The 27,623-nt window shown below is 46.0% G+C and overlaps 1 protein-coding gene and 1 non-coding gene across 4 annotated transcripts; both read right to left on the reverse strand.

The window, feature by feature from the left end:
* Positions 1–749: 749 nt before the first annotated feature.
* On the reverse strand, positions 750–27,163 carry LOC119160890 (Na(+)/citrate cotransporter-like). Of its 3 annotated transcripts, none has more exons than XM_075889828.1 (14): positions 27,043–27,163; positions 25,392–25,541; positions 24,139–24,254; positions 23,547–23,677; positions 19,319–19,412; positions 17,305–17,436; positions 17,096–17,215; positions 16,181–16,261; positions 14,998–15,105; positions 14,020–14,200; positions 11,915–12,076; positions 11,251–11,388; positions 7,625–7,762; positions 750–2,315 (listed from the first exon to the last, which is right to left on the reverse strand). In XM_075889828.1, the coding sequence occupies exons 1-14, from the start codon at positions 27,139–27,141 to the stop codon at positions 2,094–2,096; spliced, it is 1,872 nt and encodes a 623-aa protein (XP_075745943.1). In that variant the 5' UTR covers positions 27,142–27,163; the 3' UTR covers positions 750–2,093. The 3 variants fall into 3 exon arrangements, with proteins under 3 accessions (XP_075745943.1, XP_075745942.1, XP_075745944.1); XM_075889827.1 differs by having other exon boundaries at positions 14,020–14,203; XM_075889829.1 differs by lacking the exon at positions 11,915–12,076 and having other exon boundaries at positions 14,020–14,203.
* Positions 21,689–21,762, reverse strand: TRNAV-AAC (transfer RNA valine (anticodon AAC)). The gene has a single exon. It is a non-coding gene; the product is annotated as a tRNA-Val (tRNA).
* Positions 27,164–27,623: the final 460 nt, after the last annotated feature.

The following is a 27,623-nucleotide window of genomic DNA, read 5'->3' on the forward strand; positions in this document are numbered from 1 at the left end:
CGGAGGCCTATCTCGCTAGCCGAACGTGCTCTTCTCTAATCTGCCTGTTCCCCGCTACCCAGAGGCTCATACCCAAATCACATATGCCGTAACAATATGTTCAAAAGTCGAGTTAGTTTTCATAACCAGTTGTTCACAGTTGCGGAACCATAGTAATAGCAACATGGGTATCCCCAACACCAGAAGCGGTTAGCTGATATAAGCGCTTGCCTTTGCGAGGCAGCTTGGCCTGAACAATGCTACGTAGACCAACTTCCATAGATGGTGCGTCAGTATACAATTGACTTCAACCCGGTATTAACTCTGCATCGTAGGTGTACATGTGTAATGTTTATAAAATTAGATATGCAGCACTTCAAACACAAATGAAATTTCACTAACATTACGCCTGCGTAGGGCCTATACTTTCAAAGCAGTTCTGAAACCTGGCGTGGCTCGGGTGTGCGTAATAATTTCCACGATGAATGCTTGGGTTTCATTCCCGCTATGGCCATGATGTTTATTGTTTGCATTAATCTGGTCTACGCTGCCCATGTCAATTTGTCTTAACGCCCTCGCATTTAAATTACCAGTATCTGTTCTCGTCATTCCTATGTAGATATAAACTGTCAAACACTTGTGGCGCATGCTCACATACCACGGCCTGTGGTAGACGGTATGCGCCACACCTGTGATGACGTGCAAGACGAGTTTTTCGCATTTTCTATTTAAAGCAGCGCAAACTACAAGACAAGAAGTAGACACAACGCTAACTCGCAACTGACAAGTTTATTAAAAGAATCATGAAAAGAAAGCATACATTTCACGTTATTCACGTCATGATCATCCAGAGATATTCTTGATCAAGAGAGCATCCAAACGTTGATGGCTAGATAGATAGATAGATAGATAGATAGATAGATAGATAGATAGATAGATAGATAGATAGATAGATAGATAGATAGATAGATAGATAGATAGATAGATAGATAGATAGATAGATAAATCGCCTCCTCAATAATGATGAGAAACTTTGTTGATGGCGTAGTGGTTGTAGTATAGATCACATCCGCTAGAGGTCGTAAGTGCTGTAGAAAGCTGTAGAAAGAGGGGCTTTTCAATGGTAGCTCTCGATTCTTTATTTTGATTCTTATTTACTAGTTATCGTAAACTTTTATTTCTGTAAGATTGTGTTTTATCTACCTTCTCATTTTTTTAGACAGACGCCGTAAGCCACTGAACGAAATAGCAGAACAACACTTTTAGAAAATATGTGTGGTTCTTATGACAGGAGCCTCAGTGGAAGACTGCACTGTTTTTTCCCCAGTATGCGGCTTGCTGGTCGGCTAGGCCAAAGCTGTATAGTGAAGCCTCCCACTGCTACAACGTTCGTGTTCCCATTTCTGTATCTGTCAGGCATGGGGCATTGTTTGAATGGCGCCAGGTGATGCGATATAGTGTAAGATTTCTTGAGCACAAGGGGCAGAAGTTCCGAGAGCACGTCAAGGACATAGCACGTAATTGTTTTGACTACTCAACCGCGGTTTGATTTTAAATTTATGGCCTCATTTTCTACTAGATATTGGTGTGCATTCACGTCTACTTACATGGCCGCTCTACTTATCGGGTAGAGTGCTGATGCACAGGCAGGTTTCTCGCAATTTTAGGGTGATAATTTTGTTAAGGCATTGCCATATAGAAGTGCTCATTTGAAGTGTGACAGCTTCTGTGTCTTCTTTAACCTCCCTTCGTTTCTTTTTTTGAGAAGTATTTTACTAGGAACTGTAACCTTCTGTTAGATCTGGGTGAGCGGCACATTAGGTTTGAGGCTCGTGAGATGGTGCGTTGTTATCTGACCTAGAGTTGCTGTATGTACTACCCTTTTGTAACTAAATGCAGCATATGCGGTAACTCTACACTGAACATAACGTAGATTGTATATCTGGTCGGCAGTCATGTATGTATACATGGGAACGAGTAATCGCACTTCTTTGCCAGCAGGTGCATCTGCAAGCATCTTGTTCTTTCTGGAAGGTCGGCATTTCAGTTCACGTTGACAAGACACAGTGCATGTAAAGCGAGCCTTTTTTTTACATATCTCGAGATGTTCGTGTTCATTGATTTGTCCCATTGTCTATGTTCACTGCAGCACCTGTTTTGGTTTCTGCGAAAAAGCCTAAAGTGGTCTGGCTCGGCGTGCTTGATGTAGCAGCGTCCCTGTAGTGTTCTGCCCACTCTGGAAACTTCGAAAGGCCAAATATGGGAATGCCCAACACGTGTATCATAGCTACTTCGACGAACACGCATATTAGGTTGACGAAGAATCCCGGTTTTGCCTGCAAGAGAAGAAAAAAGAAACGACGATTAGAAATGGTTCACGCTGTGCTTGCGTTCATATGACAGAAGAAAGGGTTATCTGAGTGCGGAAGCGGTGGTGAAAATAAAAAGCACGTGTACGGTCCCATATCACATGTACTGCATATGTACTCTACGTGTACTGCATATATCTTGGTGAACGTGACACATATCAAAAGCAAAGTAGCCGCTGATGTATATTTACAAATACGACAAAATGTCATCCCGGCTGCTTCTGTGTTGCTTCAGAGTGGGGGTTAATGGAGTAGCTTTCTAGAGGCACCATTCAGTTCTTTTTTTACAAAAAGTTGAGTCCTTTGACCTATTTTGATGAGCCCCTATTTGACACTTATGTGACTCTCTCCTTAGAGACATCGATGAACTCTTTTTGTATATCACTTGTCTAGGAGAGTCGTGGGAGTAAAAGGGGAGTTAAGGCGTGTCCTTAAAGAGAGTGATGTAGGAGGCAAGCCAGGACCATCTGAAAATAGTAATTTGCATGTCTTTCTTTTTTAGAGTGTTGTTGACTGGTATAAACCATAGGCCCATAGTTTCTTGACACATCGAATGCCTCGTTATCTCCTGGATTACTATACCTTCTAATTCCAGCCATCAGAGTGTTCAAAGTAACTATAGAAGTGTGGCCATGCCTGATGTGAAATGCTTGTGGAAAATTTTTATACTGAAGTGGTTGCTGGTCATCTACGCCAGTTTCGTGTCATGTTCTGTGCATGCTTGAAATTTAGTCCGAGTCGCTGACTATAAAAGGTAAGATTGTCAGTGGGTGCAACGTGTCCGACCTGCAGACCACTTCTTAAGCTTTGCTTCCCATATATTGTAGAGGTTCGTGCTCTAAGTGATGCTTCTTGGACTCCACTTTAAATTGCTTTGTCAAGTTTGTTTTGGTCTGTTGTAGGCGGAAACTAATGTGCCTGTGAATGCAACCAGTCTTACGGGGGTTCAAGAAGAAAAAATGGCTTTCGGAACAATGTGTTTTCGGGTGCTTGGCCTTCACTCGATGACATACAGGAGCGCCCAAGCGGCTGCCGATGCACAGGTTGGAAACATAGCGCACATGAAACCTGAGGCTATGTCCTCCGGGTGCTGTTTTCTTTTCAAGAAGATAGTCTTTCTTGGGGACCTTCGATGGAAAAATTTTGTTCTGTCTGTCTGTCTGTCTGTCTGTCTGTACATTTGTCTGCTTGTCTTTCTTAACGATATCTCAAACGGCACTTAACGGCCAACCCCATCCGCAGCGTCCACAAATAGTGCTCAAGGTTTAGCGTTCATAGTTGTGCGTTTGTCAATTAAAAACGCAAATATTGCGCATATCTAAGGCGCCATAACAACATGTCTTTGTTTTGTATGCCTGCCTTTATACTAGAAGAGGCACACGCAAGTAACCCTCAGGACTGCAGCGTTTAACGCGCTTCGCTGACAGTGCAACGCGATGCTCAAGAAGGTGTTTCCGACGCTTTGCTACGATGACACGGTGGTGGCCCCTTCCCGTCGCTTTTCATTCTACACCTTATCACCTCCATGACTGCCGCGCATCTTTCTCCGCGGTCGTGCATGCCTTCGTTTTCGAAGATAACTGCCAGATTGCGCTCATGTTTAACGTGCCTAGATGCGCTTGTTCGCCTCCGTTACACGCTCGAGGCACTCTAACGAAGCGCCTTCAGAATACCATTCACCGATTTTTTTGCGCAGAACATCAAATAAACGCTTTGTTCGCTCTCTCCATACGCACGACTAATAGTCTTTCGACGACATTTATAGTGTAACATGCAGACACGTGGCCAATTTTTTGTCTTGGTTTCTATCTCCACCGTCAAGGGCCCTAGCCCTCATTAGTAAAATAACGAAGGTAGCCTGCACCTGCGCAGGCTGCCTCCTACCCTTGTGTCTTCTAATAGAATGGATGAAGCAGCGTATCTTTAGGTCTCCTTTTTATACTTTTCTGATTTCGAATAAATATTATGATGCCACCGCTCTCTACCAATATCTGGGCAGTCTCATTGGCCAAAGACACTGTAGCGCCCTCCTTCGGGCGGCGCGCAAACCGGAGAGCGCGCGATGGCGACAGAAGAAAATAAAGAAGGCACTAGGCCGTGCACGTGAAGCCACGGCTCATGTTCCGGGGTGGCATCGGTTATCGTTCAGGCGTGTCTCTCTTTCGCTCCTGTGGCAAAGCCTACAAATGGTGACCTCGGACGAAGACAATGACTGATTCGAATGCACCCTCAACCGAACAAGCCTCACGTCCGCAGGACGTCTCGGCCGTGCAACTGCGTCTCCCATCTTTCTGGCCACAGGACCCGCAAGTTTGGTTTCATCAGGTCGAGGCGCAATTCTGCCTGTACCGCATCGCCTCGGAAACGACACGCTACTACCACGTAGCCTCCGTCCTTCCTCCTGACGTTGCCAGCGAGCTCTCCGACGTCCTCTCCAACCCCTCGGACACTACGCCATATCAGCACCTTAAAACCAATGTGCTGGAACGATTCATGCCTTCGGAACGCGTCCGCCTACAACAGCTCCTTGCAGAGGGGGACCTTGGCGACAGGCGCCCCTCCCAACTACTGCGCCGAATGCGACAGCTTCTTGGGAAACACGACGTCTCTGCCCACTCAGCGTTGCTTCGCGAGCTCTTCCTCCAACGCCTTTCTCAGCCAATCCGCCTCGTCCTCGTGGCGGCCGGCGACGTCAATCTCGACCGCCTGGCGGAGCTCGCCGATCAGGTTCATGAAGCGACCTCCCCATCTGTCAACGCTGTCTTACCACCAGCAGACACAGCGATTTCGCGCCTTGAGACCCGCATCGACGAACTCGCCGCCTCCATTGCCGCACTCCGGAGCCCCCTGCAGGAGACTCGTTCGCCTCGTTCCGGTCGTCGAGCTCTTCCACGCACACGAGATGCTCGGAGTCCCAGCCCTCCACCCCTCTGCTGGTACCACCGGCGTTTCCGACACCGAGCCACGAAGTGTACACCCCCATGTTCGTGGCAAAGAAAGGCCTGCCGGGATCACTGACGGCGGCGTGTGATCTCCCTTCTCGTCCCAGCCGCCTTTCCATGGTCACGGACCAGCTATCGGGCGCCAGGTTCCTTATAGATACGGGCGCGGAAATTAGCGTTGTGCCTCCAACTAAGGCTGATCGTTCAAAGTCACAGGGGCAAGTGCTTCGTGCTGCCAACGCCTCGTCTATAGCAACGTATGGGCTCCGATCTCTCACTCTCGACTTCGGCCTTCGCTGCATTTTCCGGTGGGTTTTCGTCATCGCAGACGTGGTTCAACCGATCGTCGGCTCGGACTTCCTCTCATAGTTCGATTTGGACGTCAGTGTGCGGCGGCGCCGCCTCATAGATGGTAAGACTCGTCTCTCTATCTCGGGAGTCCTGTGCGACATCGCTCCAATGGCCATCCGCATGCTGATACCTTCCTCACCGTTTGAAAAAATCTTGGCGAGTTTCCCGGAGTTAACTAAACCGTTCAACCTCACTCAGCCACCTAAACATACGGTGACACACCACATCGTCACCCGGGGTCCACCGGCAGCCGCTCGACCATGCCGCCTGTTCGGAGACCACCTAGCTATTGCTAAACGGGAGTTTGACCACATGCTGCAGCTCGGTATTATCCGCCCGTCGTCAAGTGCTTGGGCTTCCCCGCTGCATTTGGCGCCAAAGCGTGATCCTGGTGACCAGCGTCCTTGTGGGGACTATCAAGCGTTGAACGCCAAGACTGTCCACGACAGCTATCCTCTACCTCACATCCAGGATTTTACATCGCGCCTCGACGGCTGCACAATTTTCAGCAAAGTGGACCTTGTTAAGGCGTACCACCAGATTCCTGTCGAGCCCACCGACATACCTAAGACCGCCATCACGATGCCCTTTGGGTTGTTTGAATACGTGCGGATGCCTTTTGGACTCCGCCATTCGGCTCAAACTTTCCAGCGGTTCATTTCTGAGGTCACACGGGGTCTTCCTACTGTGTTTGCGTACCTTGACGATGTCCTCATCGCCAGCCGCACACCTGAAGATCATGAGCACCATCTACGCGATCTGTTCTAACGTCTTCAGTAGTACGGCCTCGTTGTGAACGCCTCTAAGTGTACTTTCGGCGCATCTGAGCTCGAGTTCTTGGGCCATCACATATCATCCAAAGGAATACGCCCTCTCCGGTCCCACGTTAAAGCAATTCAGGATTATCCTCAGCCTACAACACTGCAACACATGTTTTTGGGCGCCACGACGCGGTCAGACCACCTTTGACACCAGCCTACGACGGACCATTCCGCGTCCTTCACCGCACCCCCAAAACTGCCACTCTACTTCAGAACGGCCGCGAAGAGACAGTCAGCTTGGACCGACTCAAGCCAGCGTACCTGGAGACCGCCCTAGAAAGCCTCTCATCTACGATTGATCTTCCGTTAGAATACCACGAACGGCATGTCACATTCCGACTTACAGTCTACACGGGGGGCCCTGTAACGCCCTCGTTCGGGCGGCGCGCAAACCGGAGAGCGCGCGATGGCGACAGAAGAAAATAAAGAAGGCGCTAGGCCGTGCACGTGAAGCCACGGCTCACGTTCCGGGCTGGCATCGGTTATCGTTCAGGCGTGTCTCTCTTTCGCTCCTGTGGCATAAGCGTACAACACCATCAAGACTCAAAGTCTCCCGACCATCTATAAGGGAGCAGAGCTCTTGTAGGGCTCTCCCACAGCTCCCTGTTTTTTTTTTCAACCTAATAAAGACAACAGAAAGGTTTAATCTCTCTTGACTGTCGTGAGAAAGAACACTGCTATCGTGCAACCCTTGTTGCAACCATTCCGCAAACATAACTGTCGCCGCACCGCTCCTCGGTGGCAGCGCTTATAAAACAGGAAATGAGGTCAAACTAAGCATACGTGTGGACGTGGACTGTCACAGCAGTCTGCCATGATCAAGAGTTAGATGTAAGACAATTGATTCCTCGACCAGACAGGGATCATTCAGGGACTAATTTGGCAAAGACGAGGTAGCACAAAAAGCCACGCTAAAGAAATATTGGGAAGGTGTGCAAGGGACGTTTCTCTTTAGACAAACAGCACATGTTTGCATTCAAGCCAGTTCTGCTACAGGATCCAGAGCAGGGAAAGATCTTTTTCCAGGATTTTCCCCGTTTAGAACCGCCCATAGAAAACGTTCGTTCCTACGCACACCAGTAAAATGACAGTCGCAATACGCATTGATTTCGTATAACAATCCAAAAAAATAGAGTAAGGTCTATAGGCATCAGGATCTTACGATTTCCGGAATGTTGAGCTTGGCCAGCTCGTAGGCGAGGGCGTTTGGTGGCGTCCCAGCAGGTATAATGAAGGAGAAAGAGCAGGCGACAGCTGCAGGCATGGCCAGGTAGAGAGGGTGCAGTCTCAGCAGTATAGCCTGGGCCATTCGCGCACGAAAATATGATATAGCGGCATAGATAAGTATCAATAGCAAGTGATTATACCTAAGCGATTTAGAACACACAAAGTTAGATTGTCTGTCGCCCTTCAGCTCCACTAGAAAACACTGATGTTCTCAGCAATATCAGAGCTTTTCATGGAACACGCATGCGACACGTGGTGAGCAGAAATGCGTCTGACTCATGAAAAGAATGACGTAGTTTAATATAGTTTATTTTCTATGACGTAGTTTATTTTCTTCTGTCGCGCGATGGCGACAGAAGAAAATAAAGAAGGCACTAGGCCGTGCACGTGAAGCCACGGCTCATGTTCCGGGGTGGCATCGGTTATCGTTCAGGCGTGTCTCTCTTTCGCTCCTGTGGCAAAGCCTACAAATGGTGACCTCGGACGAAGACAATGACTGATTCGAATGCACCCTCAACCGAACAAGCCTCACGTCCGCAGGACGTCTCGGCCGTGCAACTGCGTCTCCCATCTTTCTGGCCACAGGACCCGCAAGTTTGGTTTCATCAGGTCGAGGCGCAATTCTGCCTGTACCGCATCGCCTCGGAAACGACACGCTACTACCACGTAGCCTCCGTCCTTCCTCCTGACGTTGCCAGCGAGCTCTCCGACGTCCTCTCCAACCCCTCGGACACTACGCCATATCAGCACCTTAAAACCAATGTGCTGGAACGATTCATGCCTTCGGAACGCGTCCGCCTACAACAGCTCCTTGCAGAGGGGGACCTTGGCGACAGGCGCCCCTCCCAACTACTGCGCCGAATGCGACAGCTTCTTGGGAAACACGACGTCTCTGCCCACTCAGCGTTGCTTCGCGAGCTCTTCCTCCAACGCCTTTCTCAGCCAATCCGCCTCGTCCTCGTGGCGGCCGGCGACGTCAATCTCGACCGCCTGGCGGAGCTCGCCGATCAGGTTCATGAAGCGACCTCCCCATCTGTCAACGCTGTCTTACCACCAGCAGACACAGCGATTTCGCGCCTTGAGACCCGCATCGACGAACTCGCCGCCTCCATTGCCGCACTCCGGAGCCCCCTGCAGGAGACTCGTTCGCCTCGTTCCGGTCGTCGAGCTCTTCCACGCACACGAGATGCTCGGAGTCCCAGCCCTCCACCCCTCTGCTGGTACCACCGGCGTTTCCGACACCGAGCCACGAAGTGTACACCCCCATGTTCGTGGCAAAGAAAGGCCTGCCGGGATCACTGACGGCGGCGTGTGATCTCCCTTCTCGTCCCAGCCGCCTTTCCATGGTCACGGACCAGCTATCGGGCGCCAGGTTCCTTATAGATACGGGCGCGGAAATTAGCGTTGTGCCTCCAACTAAGGCTGATCGTTCAAAGTCACAGGGGCAAGTGCTTCGTGCTGCCAACGCCTCGTCTATAGCAACGTATGGGCTCCGATCTCTCACTCTCGACTTCGGCCTTCGCTGCATTTTCCGGTGGGTTTTCGTCATCGCAGACGTGGTTCAACCGATCGTCGGCTCGGACTTCCTCTCATAGTTCGATTTGGACGTCAGTGTGCGGCGGCGCCGCCTCATAGATGGTAAGACTCGTCTCTCTATCTCGGGAGTCCTGTGCGACATCGCTCCAATGGCCATCCGCATGCTGATACCTTCCTCACCGTTTGAAAAAATCTTGGCGAGTTTCCCGGAGTTAACTAAACCGTTCAACCTCACTCAGCCACCTAAACATACGGTGACACACCACATCGTCACCCGGGGTCCACCGGCAGCCGCTCGACCATGCCGCCTGTTCGGAGACCACCTAGCTATTGCTAAACGGGAGTTTGACCACATGCTGCAGCTCGGTATTATCCGCCCGTCGTCAAGTGCTTGGGCTTCCCCGCTGCATTTGGCGCCAAAGCGTGATCCTGGTGACCAGCGTCCTTGTGGGGACTATCAAGCGTTGAACGCCAAGACTGTCCACGACAGCTATCCTCTACCTCACATCCAGGATTTTACATCGCGCCTCGACGGCTGCACAATTTTCAGCAAAGTGGACCTTGTTAAGGCGTACCACCAGATTCCTGTCGAGCCCACCGACATACCTAAGACCGCCATCACGATGCCCTTTGGGTTGTTTGAATACGTGCGGATGCCTTTTGGACTCCGCCATTCGGCTCAAACTTTCCAGCGGTTCATTTCTGAGGTCACACGGGGTCTTCCTACTGTGTTTGCGTACCTTGACGATGTCCTCATCGCCAGCCGCACACCTGAAGATCATGAGCACCATCTACGCGATCTGTTCTAACGTCTTCAGTAGTACGGCCTCGTTGTGAACGCCTCTAAGTGTACTTTCGGCGCATCTGAGCTCGAGTTCTTGGGCCATCACATATCATCCAAAGGAATACGCCCTCTCCGGTCCCACGTTAAAGCAATTCAGGATTATCCTCAGCCTACAACACTGCAACACATGTTTTTGGGCGCCACGACGCGGTCAGACCACCTTTGACACCAGCCTACGACGGACCATTCCGCGTCCTTCACCGCACCCCCAAAACTGCCACTCTACTTCAGAACGGCCGCGAAGAGACAGTCAGCTTGGACCGACTCAAGCCAGCGTACCTGGAGACCGCCCTAGAAAGCCTCTCATCTACGATTGATCTTCCGTTAGAATACCACGAACGGCATGTCACATTCCGACTTACAGTCTACACGGGGGGCCCTGTAACGCCCTCGTTCGGGCGGCGCGCAAACCGGAGAGCGCGCGATGGCGACAGAAGAAAATAAAGAAGGCGCTAGGCCGTGCACGTGAAGCCACGGCTCACGTTCCGGGCTGGCATCGGTTATCGTTCAGGCGTGTCTCTCTTTCGCTCCTGTGGCATAAGCGTACAACACCATCAAGACTCAAAGTCTCCCGACCATCTATAAGGGAGCAGAGCTCTTGTAGGGCTCTCCCACAGCTCCCTGTTTTTTTTTTTCAACCTAATAAAGACAACAGAAAGGTTTAATCTCTCTTGACTGTCGTGAGAAAGAACACTGCTATCGTGCAACCCTTGTTGCAACCATTCCGCAAACATAACTGTCGCCGCACCGCTCCTCGGTGGCAGCGCTTATAAAACAGGAAATGAGGTCAAACTAAGCATACGTGTGGACGTGGACTGTCACAGCAGTCTGCCATGATCAAGAGTTAGATGTAAGACAATTGATTCCTCGACCAGACAGGGATCATTCAGGGACTAATTTGGCAAAGACGAGGTAGCACAAAAAGCCACGCTAAAGAAATATTGGGAAGGTGTGCAAGGGACGTTTCTCTTTAGACAAACAGCACATGTTTGCATTCAAGCCAGTTCTGCTACAGGATCCAGAGCAGGGAAAGATCTTTTTCCAGGATTTTCCCCGTTTAGAACCGCCCATAGAAAACGTTCGTTCCTACGCACACCAGTAAAATGACAGTCGCAATACGCATTGATTTCGTATAACAATCCAAAAAAATAGAGTAAGGTCTATAGGCATCAGGATCTTACGATTTCCGGAATGTTGAGCTTGGCCAGCTCGTAGGCGAGGGCGTTTGGTGGCGTCCCAGCAGGTATAATGAAGGAGAAAGAGCAGGCGACAGCTGCAGGCATGGCCAGGTAGAGAGGGTGCAGTCTCAGCAGTATAGCCTGGGCCATTCGCGCACGAAAATATGATATAGCGGCATAGATAAGTATCAATAGCAAGTGATTATACCTAAGCGATTTAGAACACACAAAGTTAGATTGTCTGTCGCCCTTCAGCTCCACTAGAAAACACTGATGTTCTCAGCAATATCAGAGCTTTTCATGGAACACGCATGCGACACGTGGTGAGCAGAAATGCGTCTGACTCATGAAAAGAATGACGTAGTTTAATATAGGCGATATAACTGTGCGATTCATGTAGAACAAAATTTATACGTGCAACATTCACCGGTACCGCTGTTTTGGTACAAGCTTTGTTTTGCTGATAATACTGATCACCATTCAGTAGTTACTTTTGGTGCTTTTCTCGACTGTGATAAAGACGAATATGCATAAGCGCGAATCATCAAGGAGGAATGGTACGTATAGAAGAATTGTTATAACGGTTATTACGATTGTTAATGTTGAAGTGTGATACTAAATACAATAAGGCAATGGTAATCTATTGTCATAGTTATGAGTTATTTACCAGGTCGCAGACGAAAGGTAACACGATGGAGCTGGTGGCCGTGTTGCTCGTGATCTCCGTGAACAGAGACGTTGCGAAGCAGGAAAGCAAGGCCGTCAGAGCCGGTGGCAGCACGTTGAGACCCTTCATGCTGCTAACCAGCATCGCAGACAACCCCGATATCTGCAGATATCATGGGTAAAAGACATTACTTTCACGATTACTTGTGCGCAACACAATGTAAAGCACCACGTTGTGTGATTGCGTGACTGCACGCTTGCCTTCGTCATTGAAATATGAATTAGGGAGCGAATGAACAAAGTATATTCGCAAGAGATGAGTTCATGCACCCTTCATTATTATTTCTATTAGTGCCGTCGTCGAACCTAAGTAGCTAGTAGCAATCGGATTTCGTCTCTGCTGAAGCAAGTGTGCATTTTGGGCGTAACACTACGTTGAAGTGTATTTTATTCTACATGCTATAGGTTTACTTATACAGCCGACTCTGTAGAGTAATCTAGGCTAAAGGTCCTTTTGAATGAGTTTTCTTGCACGCCGTCATGTTCGGTCTCCTAATGCTTCGTCAAATTCTATATGATATCAATTTTCGACTATATGTAGTACAAGGTGCCCGCAAAATAATGCGGAGCGATAGACCAATGGCCAATCTGCGCGTTCGTAGCACTTTCGCTCCGTAGTGCACCTAGAAGAGCGTTTGCTGTGCGTGAGAAACCATGCGGTTCGTCCCTCTTAGCGCTTGGACGAAGAACCCGGCAATGGGCTAGTCGGGACCTGTAGGGTACAGCGCGCCTTCGCTTCATCCAGCGGAATCTCCAAATGCACGCGTAGTGCTTGTGGCACGACCTCATCTCTCAGATTAGAGCTTTTAATATTTACCTTAGTACCTAATCAACCTAATTGTTATTTCGCACTTGATCAGTTTTATTTGGCATGACCAGCCTTACCGCAGAGAAGTGATATTGAGTAGTCTCTAGTAAATTTTTTAATACTGTTTGCAAGACTTCGTTATCTTCAATTGTAAGTAAGTCTGTTTATTTATTTAGCAGTACATTTTAGCACAACTAAAGAAAGGTGCCGTCTGATGTCCGTGTGTTGGTTCATTTTTCCAACCAATTCGAATGGGTCTTTGGATTCTTTGATCACTCTAAGTTACTTGGTGCAAATAACATGCTTTATTGAGCTATAGAATTCTAGTATACTACCTTCTGAACTTGAGACTGCAAGTGTTGTCAGCGACACGTCACCGGACGGTCAAATTGCACGATTAATGAACCAGCTAACCATTTCGCTTTTCAAAGGCCAAATGCGACTGCTCTGTCGTGTGCACACGCGTGCACAGGGAGAGGGACTGCATTGCCACAGCCAATCCTTGAAACAATAAAACGTGCACAACTCATTTCTTTTGAAGCAAATTAACATCTATCTAGATATGCTGATTAGAGAGGCGAGCTGGCTAAGAATATTGCGCATGCGCAGACTGTGACGCTGCCTTGTCAACGGCACGCTCCACCGACAAGTAGCCACCACTACGGTTCTGAGAATTATCTTGTGTGTGCCTTTACGTGTACGAGTTTACTCGGCTGTAGCTATTTAAGTACATCACCCGTGTGGTAAGACACCTTGATATGCTTAGACCCCAGCCGGAGAAGCACACTAGACAGGCACTTGGGCACGGAAAATTTTCGGAAACTGCACGTGCGACAAGTAATGTAAGGCTACACAACGTCTCTGCATGAATTTGTGCCCCCAAAATGCAGAAAGGGTAATCAAAATGCTAAATTAGTCGATTAACTTACTGAGCAAGTTGTTTTACCCTTGGCGAATCCTTCTTATCTTTATTGTTTTTGATGTTATCATTGATATGAAACGGCATGGCCACAACCACGCACAAAACGCAAAGATAAAGCTAAAGAGCGAACACGTTAAAAATGCCATTGTAGGGGCCGCAACGTAAGCTTACTGTATAAGAAGGATCTATATGGCAATCGAAGGTGAGTAAAAAAGTGCCCATGCCACATTGATGGCATAAGAACTTGTGACCGGACACACGCACGACCACCGCCACACCATACTTGTTTGTATAGGACTGACTTGGATTCACGCACCTTACATGCCTCGGACAGACTCATGCCTCCTCCCAAGAGTAGCATGACACCCCATTTAACACCATGGACTGCTTCGTCCCACGTGAGGAGGGCCTGCGACTGCCACGGGTTTCGGGGGTCCTTGGGTATCACAAACAGCAGCAGGGCCATAAGCGCGACCACGGAGCTCGGTCTCACGAGTCTGCTAACAGAAGTGATGGAAGATTAAAATATCCTGCGCACATCACCAAAAAGAAACACGGGTGTGGTTCTCCTAGACGTGCCTTTTGGCAAATACCCTCAGATACAGACAGTGATCACTGAAATTACACATGCCATTCTGACGGTTATGGTACTAGAATGCTGACCCGCAGGTCGCGTGATCGGATACCGGCTGCGGCGGTCACCTGCACTACTACGCAATACACGTCATATCATGTACTCAAGGATTGTACAAGTTGTGTTGGTGAAGGCGGTAGAAAAGGTGCGTGAACAGCAGTTTCACTGACTTCACTTACACTTTCTTCATGTGGCAACTGTAGAGTTACCACCTAAATATTGTTAAAGTACTTTGCAAGCAGAAAGACGAAGCTCGAGTTAGATGGCAGCCGGCTTGATACAGTGTACTCAAAATAAAATTGAAATAAACAAACGTTTGTTGAAACGTACCGCGTAGTATTACATCAAATTTTCGATAAATATTAACCTCAGTTTAGGGCGCGATACTAAACCAGTGGTTAGTTAGTCAGTATTATTGATGTATATAGGCCATATATAGTCTGTAACCATTCAAAACCGTAGCTTCTTCATACGCAAGCTTTGTGATAAAAAGTACATTTTTCTTATATGCGTTCACTATTTCGCTATATATATATTATGCGCGCATGTTTTTATTACTTTTGTTTTCCTCGTATGAATAACTTATTCGGCTTTTTTTCTCATTTGAACCATTAGTGTGAGAGACAGAGCGGGGAAGTGATTTACGGACACTGCACTCACTTGCCGTGAGGAAGGGCGTCGACCCAGCCGGGGAACATTTGTGGCTTCATTGCGAACCAGCCCACTGTCATGGTCACAATCACTGCGCTCACGCTGATCTCAGCAAAACTGTAAACAAGAGAGAGAAGTATTCATTTTACCTAAATGAATTATTGTGACAGTAACTATTGACTACAACAGGTTTTTGCTGACTGCGAGTTCAAGTGCATGCAGCAATATACACATCTGTTCTTGAACTTTTAGTATCCTTAAAATCGTTACGCAGAAAAAGTGTGCGCAATTATGCAATCCCCACAATCAGGACACCGTGGATGCATGCCAAACAGCAAAAAAACTGTTGTACTCGGAAGGTTCCAGAAATGTCGCTATTGCTTTGCCCTGGAATGTCACCTCCAATTAAATGCCCTATATTATAGTAGGAGTAGTAGTAGTTGTAGTAGTAGTAGTAGTTGTTGTTGTTGTTGTTGTTGTGTAGAATTTAACATCCCAAAAGCACCATATGATTATGAGAGACGTCGTAGTGAAGTGCTCTGGAAATTTCGACCACCTGGGGTTCGGGCACCCAAATATGAGCACACGGGCCTACAACACTTTCGCCTCCATCGAAAATGCAGCCGCCACAGCCGGGATTCGATCCCGTGACCTGCGGGTCAGCAGCCGAGTACTTTAGCCACTGAAACACCGCAGCGGGGCGAGCTTATTGTCGGGATTGCAGCCTATACAGCCATTAGCTATTTTAGAATCATTGCGCACATGTTGAGTGGAAATAAACATTCGTTGTGTATCTCTCATCCTGTAAACTTTTGCTGCTAGGGCACCTTTTTTCCATATTTCCAGCACAGAAAATTGTTGCATTTTACTGTAACTCTTTATAGGAACGTTCGGGCTCTTCCTTAAAACTAAGTCAGCAAGAAATCGTGAATAATGAGGACAGTTTTATAATCAATTTGGACATTCTAAATGTGCAACTGATGGTGAGCACATTGTTTGCATTTCAAAAGCAAATCCGGTTGAACCTGTTCTGTGCTTGAAAAATAACAAGCGCGCGCTGGATCTCCATTATTGAATTGGGGTGCGCCAACTTCGCTTCTATAAGTTTTCTTTCAGACCGCATCAGGCAACAGTTCTTGTCACTTCAGCACGGTCACAGAAATGAGTGATGGGCAAAAATATATATACGTGCCTGATCTTTCCTAGCTTTTCGTATCGCCAGGTGATTTCTCGCCGCACTTTTTCTTCTGCACACTCGTCCGCGTCGCTTCTCCTGCCATGTTCAAGAAAAAAAAAAAGTGCACATTTAAGTTTGTGAAATCTCAGAGAGTACTCAAGTGCATTATACCCGATAGATGATCTGTAACAGAGCTTTAGATTGTTGGCTTTGTTTCTGATGCAAAATATTGAGCAGTTGATAAAGCATTTCAATTATATGTAATCTGTTCAAGTGAGAAAATTGTGAGAGAAGATAAAGCTGGACATTATCTCAATATGGTCATGGTATGTTTCTCAGTGTTTATTAAACAGTAACTTGATCAGGCATTGAAAGTGAAGCATAACGTATGGCTTTTTGTATTTTGAGCTCCATAATATTTCAGGTTATGTGCACTAATCTCATATCCGAAAAAACACTTCTGGAATACAAACAGTGAGGAACAACGAATGCATGTAACGCACAAATAATCTAAGGAAACATAGACAAGAATACTCGCTGTTTTTAACTGTAGTGTAATCACTTGCACCTTAACTGAGAGGAATTGTGGTCGACAAAATAACACACTTTCCGATGATGGATCTTAGCCCTTATTCGCGTTATTCGAAGTTTGTGGGTTTAGACACCACTTACGGAAAGGACGATTTTTCGTCCACCTTAATTCCTCCCAGTTTAGGCCAGAATAATTACACAACAACTAAAAACATCAGTCAATATTCCCTATGTTTTCTTATCTTTATTGGTTCTGTCTAACAAAAAAAAATACGCTTTAATCATTCTATTTCTTTCATACCAAGCACCAGGGACGCTTTGTCTTTTAGCCTTAGGCTAATTTTAGACCTCTTCAAGAAAGTTTAGAAGTTTCTTTTTACTTTTAATTGATGTACTTACATGGCTTCTCTGGCGTTCCATTGCATGTACGCCCAGGTCAGTAGCGTACATATGAGCATCGTCGGAGCGTTGTACAGGAACCATGTGACGAAAGTTATCTCCGTGGAACCTGGAAACAAGCTAGATTTGTGCGCATGAAAACCGTGAGCGGAAGCGCACAATGTAGAAGTGATGTTATCGTCCGGGCGTGTAAATCGGTGAGAACTTACTCGTCGAAGATGCCCATGAGGACGGCATTCGGCCCAGTCCCGATGAGTGTGCCTGTGCCACCTATGCTGGTTGCGAACGATACGCCCAGCACCATCGTAGTGCGGAGCAGCCTGGTACGCTTGTCGTGAGTCCTGGTAAGAAGGTAGATAAAGCAGCGCACAATTTCATCGTGAGAGATAACAGACGCAAGAAGGTGAGAGAGGCGCGAGCTTAGTTTGCTACGCAGCGCACTAGGATAGCGAACTATAGTTGAATCAAGATGTGTGCTTAGGTGAAAAGAAAACATTAAAGACAACGCTGAGAGCACAAGTTGGCATTGGCACAGGAGTGTTTTTCAAGTTTGGTCTGGTATTACGGGCGAAACTTGCATGCGTCATAGAGCGCATCAATATACCATCAGCAGCACTTGCATGAACACAAGTGACACTAGAAATCATCATGCCACAGTGGTGTCACTTTACAACGTCATCATAACACTACAGGTCACCAAACCTTGTGACGTTATCCTGACGTCACATAACCCGACATCACTACATGACATCGTCCCTTGGTCTAAATTATTTAGATCCAGAAGGTATGCTGCAAACTGCTGTGAGGTGCAGAGATAATAATACAAATTGTTTTAAGGGGTGCCGTAGGCAAGAAGTCCGCGAATTATGAACTTCTGAGTTTCTCTAACATGCACTATAATCTAATCACAAGAGCATGTAGCAACTAGCCTTCATCAAAATGTGGGAGGTATGACAAATATTCGATTCCGTGACTTTCGAGTGAGCGTCAAGGACCTTAACCACTAAACTACCATGGCGGCGGTGAAGGACAGAAATTTTCCTATGCATCTGTTTCCTGAAAGAACGAAGCGAGGAAGGAAGATGGAAAGGGAGGAAAAAAGGGAAGGCGAATGAGACGCGCGTCCGGTTATCTATCCCGATGGCAATGCAGAAGCTCTTGGGCCTAAATACATTACGAAGTGGGAAGGGGGGTTATGTGTTGAAAAATAACAGCCAGAAAAGGACTTTTCCTTTTTACCCAGTCGTCTTAGACAAATGCATAGGGGACCGTATGAGTTAATGACATGAGTGAGTTGCCTTTTACTTACATAATTAGAAAAAAAATTATGTGGCTAATCTTTCTTGCTATGAATTGGTATAACAAGAAAGTAAAGCGCACCTCAGAGTTAGCTGAACGTTTATTGTGCATTGTTTCGCCCCAATGGCGAAGGAATGAATGCTACAGCAACAAATTGCAATGTCAAGTGAAGAATGCCAAACAGCTCAAAACTTGCTGCGCGTACCTCAAGCAGAAAACACGCACGAAATGAGGCAAGCCCGTATGAGCGCGGACAAACGATTGTCACAGCTTGACACTTAAAGCACACTGCTCAAACAAAAGGAAAGCGCACGAAACGTGCGCACAAGTATACAAAGAATGATCTCGAAGAACTGTCAGAACACTCACTTCTTCGTGTGCGAGCAGGGTGCTTCTTTCGTAAACACGGCATCGGCGGCGAGTGGAGTGATCTTCGTGCTCTCTTTAACCACTGTAGCTTCAGGTCAAAGTTGCTGTGGATGCACAAAAGCTACACAGCGCCCAAACACCGAGACAAGAGCGAGCAAGTGAGTGACTTTGACCACGCCATGTGGAGGCGCGCGTGCATCGCAACGCGCGGCAGGCTCAGTGCGACGACGTAGCGAGATCGCGAGCCATCTAGCCACTGATGATGAAAACGCGTTCAAGTTGCTGAGCTCTGAAGACCTCCAACGGCATATAATGTATATGAACGGCCCCGCGTTCCCTACGTACGCCTAGAGAAGTAGTGGTTTGCGCCACGCGCTGAGAAACGAGAAATTGCTGGTTCAATGCACAGAACCTATTTTTACACCTTTTTTTTTGCAACCTGTTGGTATATATTTTACAACATCATATTGGTGAGGGAAATACGTTAGCACAGCCGTAGTGGACTCTAGCTGAAAACAATTTCGGGCTAAAAAATCGAAATAAAAGGAGTATTACCTGGGTGCAATATTTTCCTGCACAGTTGAAGCCGTGATTTCGCGGTGCTCGAGTAGCCGTTTTTCTTCAAAACCTTGGACATGTACGGCAACACCTTGAAAATGAAGATCGAAACAAATCACTTTATTGAAGGTGACTTCAATGTAGGCGAATCATTTAAGGAAACTCAAATGCCGTGTTTAACAAGACAGAACTCATAGTTGCTTTATTGAAATACAAGCGATAAAGCAAATCGGGGAATGCTTCTCAGTAGTAACACTAGAAAGAGTACATGACAGCGAATGAGCTACGTCGTGAAGCAAATATGTAGTAATTACAATTGTAGCTACACAGAGGCCACAAGGAACTGATAAAATACACAAACCCTAACCATTTATTTTGAAAATTGGACGGAGCCCATGTACTTTGGGAATCGATGTTATGCAAAGCATGCGGAGGAAAAGTGACTGTGTTGTGATTTTTATTTAGGGAAACATTAAGAATATACACTAAAGCTATATACAAATGTTGTTAGCACAGACATATGTTAAACAAAGGCATGTTTACTATTGCGTAATCATGCCAACAGCAGCGTGCTATTAGAAGCGGTAAGCTTATATGTAGCCGACCATTATATACTAAGGTGACATTGGATTGTCATCCCTAGCGATAAATGTAGTCATTATAAAGTACACGTGTATCCCAATACGCCTGATACAAACCATGCCCACACTGTTGTTTCAATTTGTGAATGTTGTACGTATACATGCCTAGTGGTCCGTTAAAACATCCTGGATTGTTTACATGACTTCGAGCGCTCCAAATAATGCGTGCCTCATAATCATATATTGATTTTGGCGTGTAAAGTTACTCGCTCATATACACCGCTCTCAGGCATTCTTGCGTGAGAGATATGCGCACTCACAATTTTAGTAAGCAGTTTTTACCTTAGCCATGCGCTCTTAAATATTGGCCCGAATCTGCATGTTGCACTGCAAATGTCGTCTAAAGACGATAGTCTTGCGTCTGGAGAGAGTGAACAAAACGTTTATTTGACGTTCTGCGCAAGAAAATCAGTGAAAGGTATGCTGGAGGGGCAGCGTTAGAGTGCCTTGAGCGTGTAGCGGAGGCGAACGATTCGAGGATGGATGGGTGGATGTATACGGCTGTGCCATTTAGATCAGGCGGTGGCTCTCGCCACTTAGCCATAAAGTTAAGTACTATCTTTGTGTGTTGAAGAAATGAATTTCACTCGCGCCTCGATTGTATCCCCAAATCAGCCTCCTCCTGGTTATTTCTACTCGTTTAAAGATTATTTTGTCTTCACAGCCCCTAAACCCCATTGCTTTGAAAAATTCGGCGACATTACATTCCACAATAGGGTGGAGCTCTTTACAGAACAATATCAAATGTTCAGACGTTTCCTCCTCTCCAAAAGCACTACACACCATGTCTGTGCCTTCGTATTTTGTTCGGTTCTAGCCTCGAAGAGCAGAGAACTACCCCGAGAACGATCGTAGATCTTTTTCTTTGCAATTTCCTGCTTAAATGTTCGTTAAATCTCCAGTGATGATTTCGTAAGCATTCCAATCTTCCACATGTTCCTCTCTGTTTCCTTCCCCTTCTCTTTAACCGATGTTTTCTTTTGGCTTGGTATTCTGCTGTTGTTTAAATACTTGCTTGAAAATTTTTGAGTTCATTTCCTTCATTTAGTAACAACATTCTTCATGTACAAGTAACTGAAATTTTTCCTAGCCCAACGCTCCTCTCCCATTTTCTCAATCGCTCCTCAAATTCAATCTTGCTGTTAGCTTCCCTGCACTCAAACGATGCCGATCCCATGTCTCCTTGTAGCCCCTAATTTGGGGTATTCCTGTGTGCTCCCAAAGCGAGTATACTTGTGCCACGTTGTTTGATTTCCAATCTTGCTTGAACTTCTGATTTCATGCACAAGACCACATTGCCGAACGTCAAGCCCAGGACCAAGACACCTTTCTAAATCACTCTCCCAACGTCCTACCTATTGTAGTTCCACAGTGCCCTATTTTTCATTACAGCTCGTTTCTGGTTCCCTTAGTCATTAAGTATCTTTCGTGCTCCCTTAGATACTAAGCCCCGTTATTTATCAATACGCCAAGTATTTATATTTATCTACTATTTATAGCGTGACTTCCTGTATGTTATACTCACTGCCTTTATTATCATTAAAAATCATGATTGCCGATTTTTCCTTGCTGAACTTCAAAATTTAACCTGTCTCTCTCATCACCACAGATATCTATCAATCCCTGCATATCTTCGTTGTTGTCGGCTTTTAATACTTCTATCATCTGCATACATCAATGCTGGTAATGACTGTTCAATGCGCTTTTCTTGTTTGGCAAAAGGAAGTGACCTGCTTAGGGATCGAACCTACGACCTTCGAGTTGTTAGCACGACGCTCTAACCGACTGAGCTAGCAGACCGTGTTACATAGCAGGCACGTTAAATACGAGCATCATCTGGCAGTTATCTTCGAAAACTAAGGCGTCCGCGCCCGCGGAGAAAGATGCGCGCAAATCTCGTAGGTGATAAAGTGTACAACGCAAAGCGACGGGCAGGTTCCACCACCGTGTCATCGTAGCAAAGCGTAGGAAACACTTACCTTTTCGAGCATCGCGTTGCACTGTCAGCGCAGCGCGATAAACGCTACAGTCCTTTGAGTCGCTTGTGTGTGCCTCTTCTAGTATAAAGGCAGACATACAAAACATGGGCGTGTTGTTATGGCGCCACAGATATGCGCAATAATTGCTTTTTAATTGACAATCGCACAACTATGAACGCAAAATCTTGAGCAATATTGGTGGGGGCTGTGGATTGGGTTGGCCGTTTGGTGACGTTTGAGGTATCGCTAAGGGCGGACAAACAGACAAATGTACAAACAAAGAGACAGACGGACCAAAAGTTTTCCGTCGAAGGTCCCCAAGAAAGACTATCGTCTTTAAAGAACTGTTTGGCTGTTCCTTTATCTGAATCACAGTAAATCAATCTCAGTTCTAAGGTTAACGTAGTGATTTGTGGCGGATATGCTCTTGTTTGTTGTGTATTACAACATAATTCTGTTTTACCCGTTTGTGCGAGTGCAAATGGATGTAAAAAAAACTTCCTCAGATCTCACATATTTCGGGAATCCATGTAATGTGAAGTATGCGGAGGGAAGGTGACTGTGGTGTAACAATTTTATTGAGCGAAACCTTACGAAATGACGTTAAAGATACGTACAAGTGTTGAATCTTTCATATTTGTTTCATATAACCAATTGTTTACAGTTGCGTAAGCATGCTAACATCAACATGGGTATTAGCAACATCAGAAGCGGCAAGTTGATACGTAGCGCTTGTACCTACGAGGATGGTAGCCGTCGACACTGCTTCGCATATTAATATCAGTGAAGGACACCCAACCACAGTTAACATTAACCCGACGTGATGGCTGCGTCCTAGGAGCACATATGTAAGTTAAATGAAGTTGGGTGTAGAGCATTGCAACCACATTTCACATTTTATGAACAACACGGCATATTTATAGAGCAGTTTCGGTACAAGGCATGGCTCTCTGGTAGATTGATATGCACAATCCTTGAATTCGATACCTGCTGGCCCCGCCGTGGTGGTCTAGTGGCTAAGGTACTCGGCTGCTCACCCGCAAGTCACGGGTTCGAATGCCGGCTGCGGCGGCAGCATTTCCGATGGAGGCGGAAATGTTGTAGGCCCGTGTGCTCAGATTTGGGTGCACGTTAAAGAACCCCAGATGGCCGAAATTTTCGGAGCCCTCCACTACCACGTCTCTCATATACTTATGGTAGTTCTGGGACGTTAAATCCCACATATCAATCAATCAGCCGATACCTGCTGAACCATGTCATTGATTCTTTGCATTCGTCGGGTGAATGCTGCCGATGCCAGCTTCTTGAAAATGCTCTCGCGTTAGAAATTTCAATGTCTGTTTTCGCCGTTCTTGGGTATGGTATAAACTGTCAATCACCTGTAGCGCATTGGCGCATACTTGTGGCACATACGCACTTATGATATATAGGGCACATGGGCCTAGTGAAAGAGTTTTCACGACCTACGTCATGGTATTGTCACATCAATGGAAACAGTTTTTGCAGTGACATTATTAGGCGCGCGAGACACAGAATAAAGGTCATTCAGAATAAATCGTTTCATTTTTGGCAAATTTTACATGTGGCAGAGGTTATACCACTCACACTTTGTCGTCGAGCTCTCCTTTATCTGGTCGACAACAGCCATGGCGATGGGAATCATGATGGATGCTGCGGAAATGTTGGGGGTCCACATTGACAGGAACATTGCCACAAGCATCAACCCCAGCAAGAGCCTAAATGAAAGTTAAAAAGAAAAATCTCAATAAATTTTCTTCACTTTCCATGAAGTAAGACACAATAAACAGGAAATACACAAAAGAAATGAAGGCATTTGGCTGAGGCCACACTAAAATAAAAACAAATAATTATGTGGAATCCTTAGCAGAACCTGCACACTCACAATCCTTTCTGAAGAGGGCCGAGTGTGGCTGCATCTATAATCAACAATTTCTTGTATCTTGAGTACGAGATAGCGTAGTGCACAAAATGGCAATAGTGCAGCCCAATTATTCGTGTACTTTGACCACACCAGAATATACGTTAACCAGAATTTTGCTTGAATGCACTACATTCGCCTACTGGAGGCATAGTGGACACATATGACGCCATCTGACGGATGAGAATTACCCGCCCCAGGATGGGATGATGTGGGAATCATTTGTGCATGCAACTTACAGGCAAAAAACGTTTGTACCTGCGGTTACTTGTTCCCACTGCAAGTATGGACTTGAGCGCAATCCTTTTGTGCAAGTTGCTCGTTTCTACTGCAACTCCCACCATCATTGCACACACCAAGATGATTCCGATGTCCTGCATAAACGGATGCGTCATTCGTGGGATTTAGTTGGAGTTGAACTCTAGTTGAAAGTGCGTTCGGCAGCAGCATTTGCTTGTCTTTTTTTGTTCAATATCAGTAAGCGAATTGTCTCTTGCAACCACATGATGACTATTATGGCAGTTAGGAGTAGTGATAACGAATGAAAAGAACAAAAGAGAATAAAAGCATTTGAGAAATGCTTGATATGCTGCAGAAAGCATTATTCTCAATACCAATCAATCAATGTTTGTATTTTTTCTGAGGAAGAGTACGGGAATTAAAGAATGCACAGCTTTTCAACTCACAGACTCTTTGAAAATTGGCAACACAAAAATATGTTTACCATACCTGTACAGAAGAAAAGCGCAAATATGAAGTACTGCGTAATCAAGTGGCTACTAATCTTGTAATAGACCACTTTGCTATTACTCACAGACATAGCAAAGTTAATACGGACAAGAGCGAAATAAATAACCTATTCTAACATGCAAATAAATAAGTTGTTAGGTTATCAGTAGTCCTGAGGGGCGCGACTACCGCGCGGTGGGCTCCTCTCTCGTTCGGAGTAACAGACTAAGCCTGACTTAGTCTGACTTAGCTCGATCTCTGGAGGGTTCGTCGCTTATCCCTGTCATTGCGACTTCAGATGGCAGAGCAGCTTTTTACTTGTTTGTACAAATGAGTCTTTAACGGGATATTTTGCGTCACACGAATAATGAGCATTCGTGGTTTATTAGGTTGAGTGGTCAAGGTGCTATGTATATAGGACAAAGGCAGTTTGTTCTAACATGTTATGGGGGTAAGTACAATCGGCATGTCTTCTGGCGTTGGCTATCAAATGCTTGTATTTACGATAAGATTTGCAAAGCAAACTGGATAAGCAGCACGCCGTCTAAAAGGAAACACTTGTAGCAGAAAGTCAACCTAAGATATACAAGAAAAACGAAGTAATAATGTACACTTCGATCTTGACAAAACAAGCAAGATAGAGAAACAGAGAGAGAGAGAAGAAACAGAGGTTTGAGAGGGGGAAGGCTAATCAGCGTTGACGTGTATGTCTGCTCCCCCGCGTAAATGCGCTAAGAAAAACGGGTACTTTTTTGATTATAGCTAAATGTAGTAGTACTTACGTTTAAATAAAATGACGCTACTCGCTGGGATGAAAGAATACCGAGCAGCGGAAACAGCACAAGAGGCATGAGTGACGTGATTGCCAGAGGGATAACTTCAGTCACCCAATAGATGGCCATCCAGATGACCACGAAGGCACACCATCCCGCCTTGAGAAAGAAAAAAGAGAAACAAAAGTACACAAGAAAGGCCGCATTTGAACTACAGCGTGTTTCAATCTTGCCAAAACGACTCGAAAACATTCGCAGGCATTGTCGAGCGGTAACGCCAAGCTCTATTTAGAACAGGTTCAAGGGTGTAGAGGTAAAACCTTTTGTGAATTGTTACGCACGTTTATGTTTTTCTCGCTCATGCCGACGTTGGCACTAAACAATTTTTCGCACCTATCTTCATGTCAGAAACACTGTGCTAAAGCTTTCTAGTAACACATAAGTATGAAATCTCTGGCTCCTCAAGACTATGACTTTGCCGGTGCGACCCCACCGCGGTGGTCTAGTGGCTAAGGTACTCGGCTGCTGACCCGCAGGTCGCGGGTTCGATTCCCGGCTGCGGCGGCTGCATTTCCGATGGAGGCGGAAATGTTGTAGGCCCGTGTGCTCAGATTTGGGCGCACGTTAAAGAACCCCAGGTGGTCGAAATTTCCGGAGCCCTCCACTACGGCGTCTCTCATAATCATATGGTGGTTTTGGGACGTTAAACCCCACAAATCAATCAATCAATTGCCGGTGCGTTCAATTGTGGCACCATTCGCATTCACCTAGCCAATGAACGCTTCTGCCATGGTAATGCTTTGTTAAGATGTTTTTGTGCATCTTGTTGTTTGGCTTCTTATATTTGTGTAACCATAACCAAAGAGACATCTGGGCACGCTAACGAGGGTTAAAATAGCGAAGATTTTGCTAGACCAATCAAAACAATGCGTGATTACTAAAATCTGAAGCAAGGATGCGAGCGGTAGTTCATATTGCAAAGGCCTACGTTACATGCTTCAGACAGTTGGCTGAATGAAGGAGACAGTAAACTACAGCTTGCCCTCCCGTGTGTCATTCTAAGAAACACAGGTGAGCTGGGAGCCAACGTGAAAGTTCTTGACTGCTGGTGAGGCAATGTAGCAGCTAGATGCTACCTTTGGTGTGACGTAAGGCGTAAACAAATAAAGGTTACCACAAATCAGATCCCGATATTTCATGAAAAGACTGTTAGCTTTAAAAGGATATGCCTGAGTTGGCTCAAAGAGCGAGAGAAACATTTTTTCCCTTTTATTCTTGTTATGTTTTTGAGTAGTTGACCCAAGGATGGACACTGAAATGGTGGGATCTGATCACACAATGACTGTACCTCGCAAGAACGATAGATAGATAGATAGATAGATAGATAGATAGATAGATAGATAGATAGATAGATAGATAGATAGATAGATAGATAGATAGATAGAAATTAGTCGTTCATCGAAAAAGACACAGGTGCTGGTTAGCGCTATTACGCAAGTCTAGTTGCTCCATATTAAGAAAGTGACAACATCCCACGTCCCCTCTGACCGTGTAGCCACTTGCCTTGTGACGTGCTGTCGATAGCTCATGGAGCAAAATGGTTGCGCAATTATACCAATTAATAATCATCATGTTTTGAAGTCACATCTCAAATACACACCTTCCCACCGATGACAAATGCCAGTGGAACTAAGAACATGGGCGTTGCAAATATCGATATGAATCTCCATCGCAGCCACATTGTTTTGATGATGGGCATGGCATCGAGAAGAATAACGCTGGTGCCTGCAACATGACGAAGTTTTCATGTAGTCAGCTTGCATACAGACAGTAGGCCATTGCGAACTATATAAGATCATGAATTCGCACAGATTGACTTCATTTAGCGGGAGTAAATAATAATGTATTTACTATGCACCTATTTTGTTCAATAAGTTTCATCCACGTGAGGGGCTCTATACGCTTTTGTCAAGCGCTTTTGAATTTCCTATGCTCTAACTCTTCATGTGCGATTGGTGGCGTAGTACAATAGCTGTTGTGATTACAGAAAAGTAAGCCTCTGCGTTCACATAAAAACTACACTAATAAACAGATGGTCGATTGTGGCTGCGCCCACGATAATATTCGCAAATGACGCCCTGAAAAGCCTGTAAAAAAGAAGGAAAATCAGACTGTCTAATGATTAAGTGATAATTAAACCGCATCTTTCAAGGAACCCCTTCGCTATATTTATGACACTTG

Source organism: Rhipicephalus microplus, chromosome 3, assembly GCF_043290135.1.
Source record: "Rhipicephalus microplus isolate Deutch F79 chromosome 3, USDA_Rmic, whole genome shotgun sequence".
Taxonomy (NCBI): domain Eukaryota; kingdom Metazoa; phylum Arthropoda; class Arachnida; order Ixodida; family Ixodidae; genus Rhipicephalus; species Rhipicephalus microplus.

Bases quoted from the DNA above. Each gene is read 5' to 3' on its own strand.
- LOC119160890 (XM_075889827.1), bottom strand. From the start codon at position 27,141: ATGCCCATCATCAAAACAATGTGGCTGCGATGGAGATTCATATCGATA. The intron at 17,437-19,318 runs GTAATACTCCTT...CCTTCTTACCAG, and splicing joins CAGGAAAATATTGCACCCAG to GACTCACGACAAGCGTACCA. The intron at 17,216-17,304 runs GTAAGTTCTCAC...GCACAAATCTAG, and splicing joins CTCATGGGCATCTTCGACGA to CTTGTTTCCAGGTTCCACGG.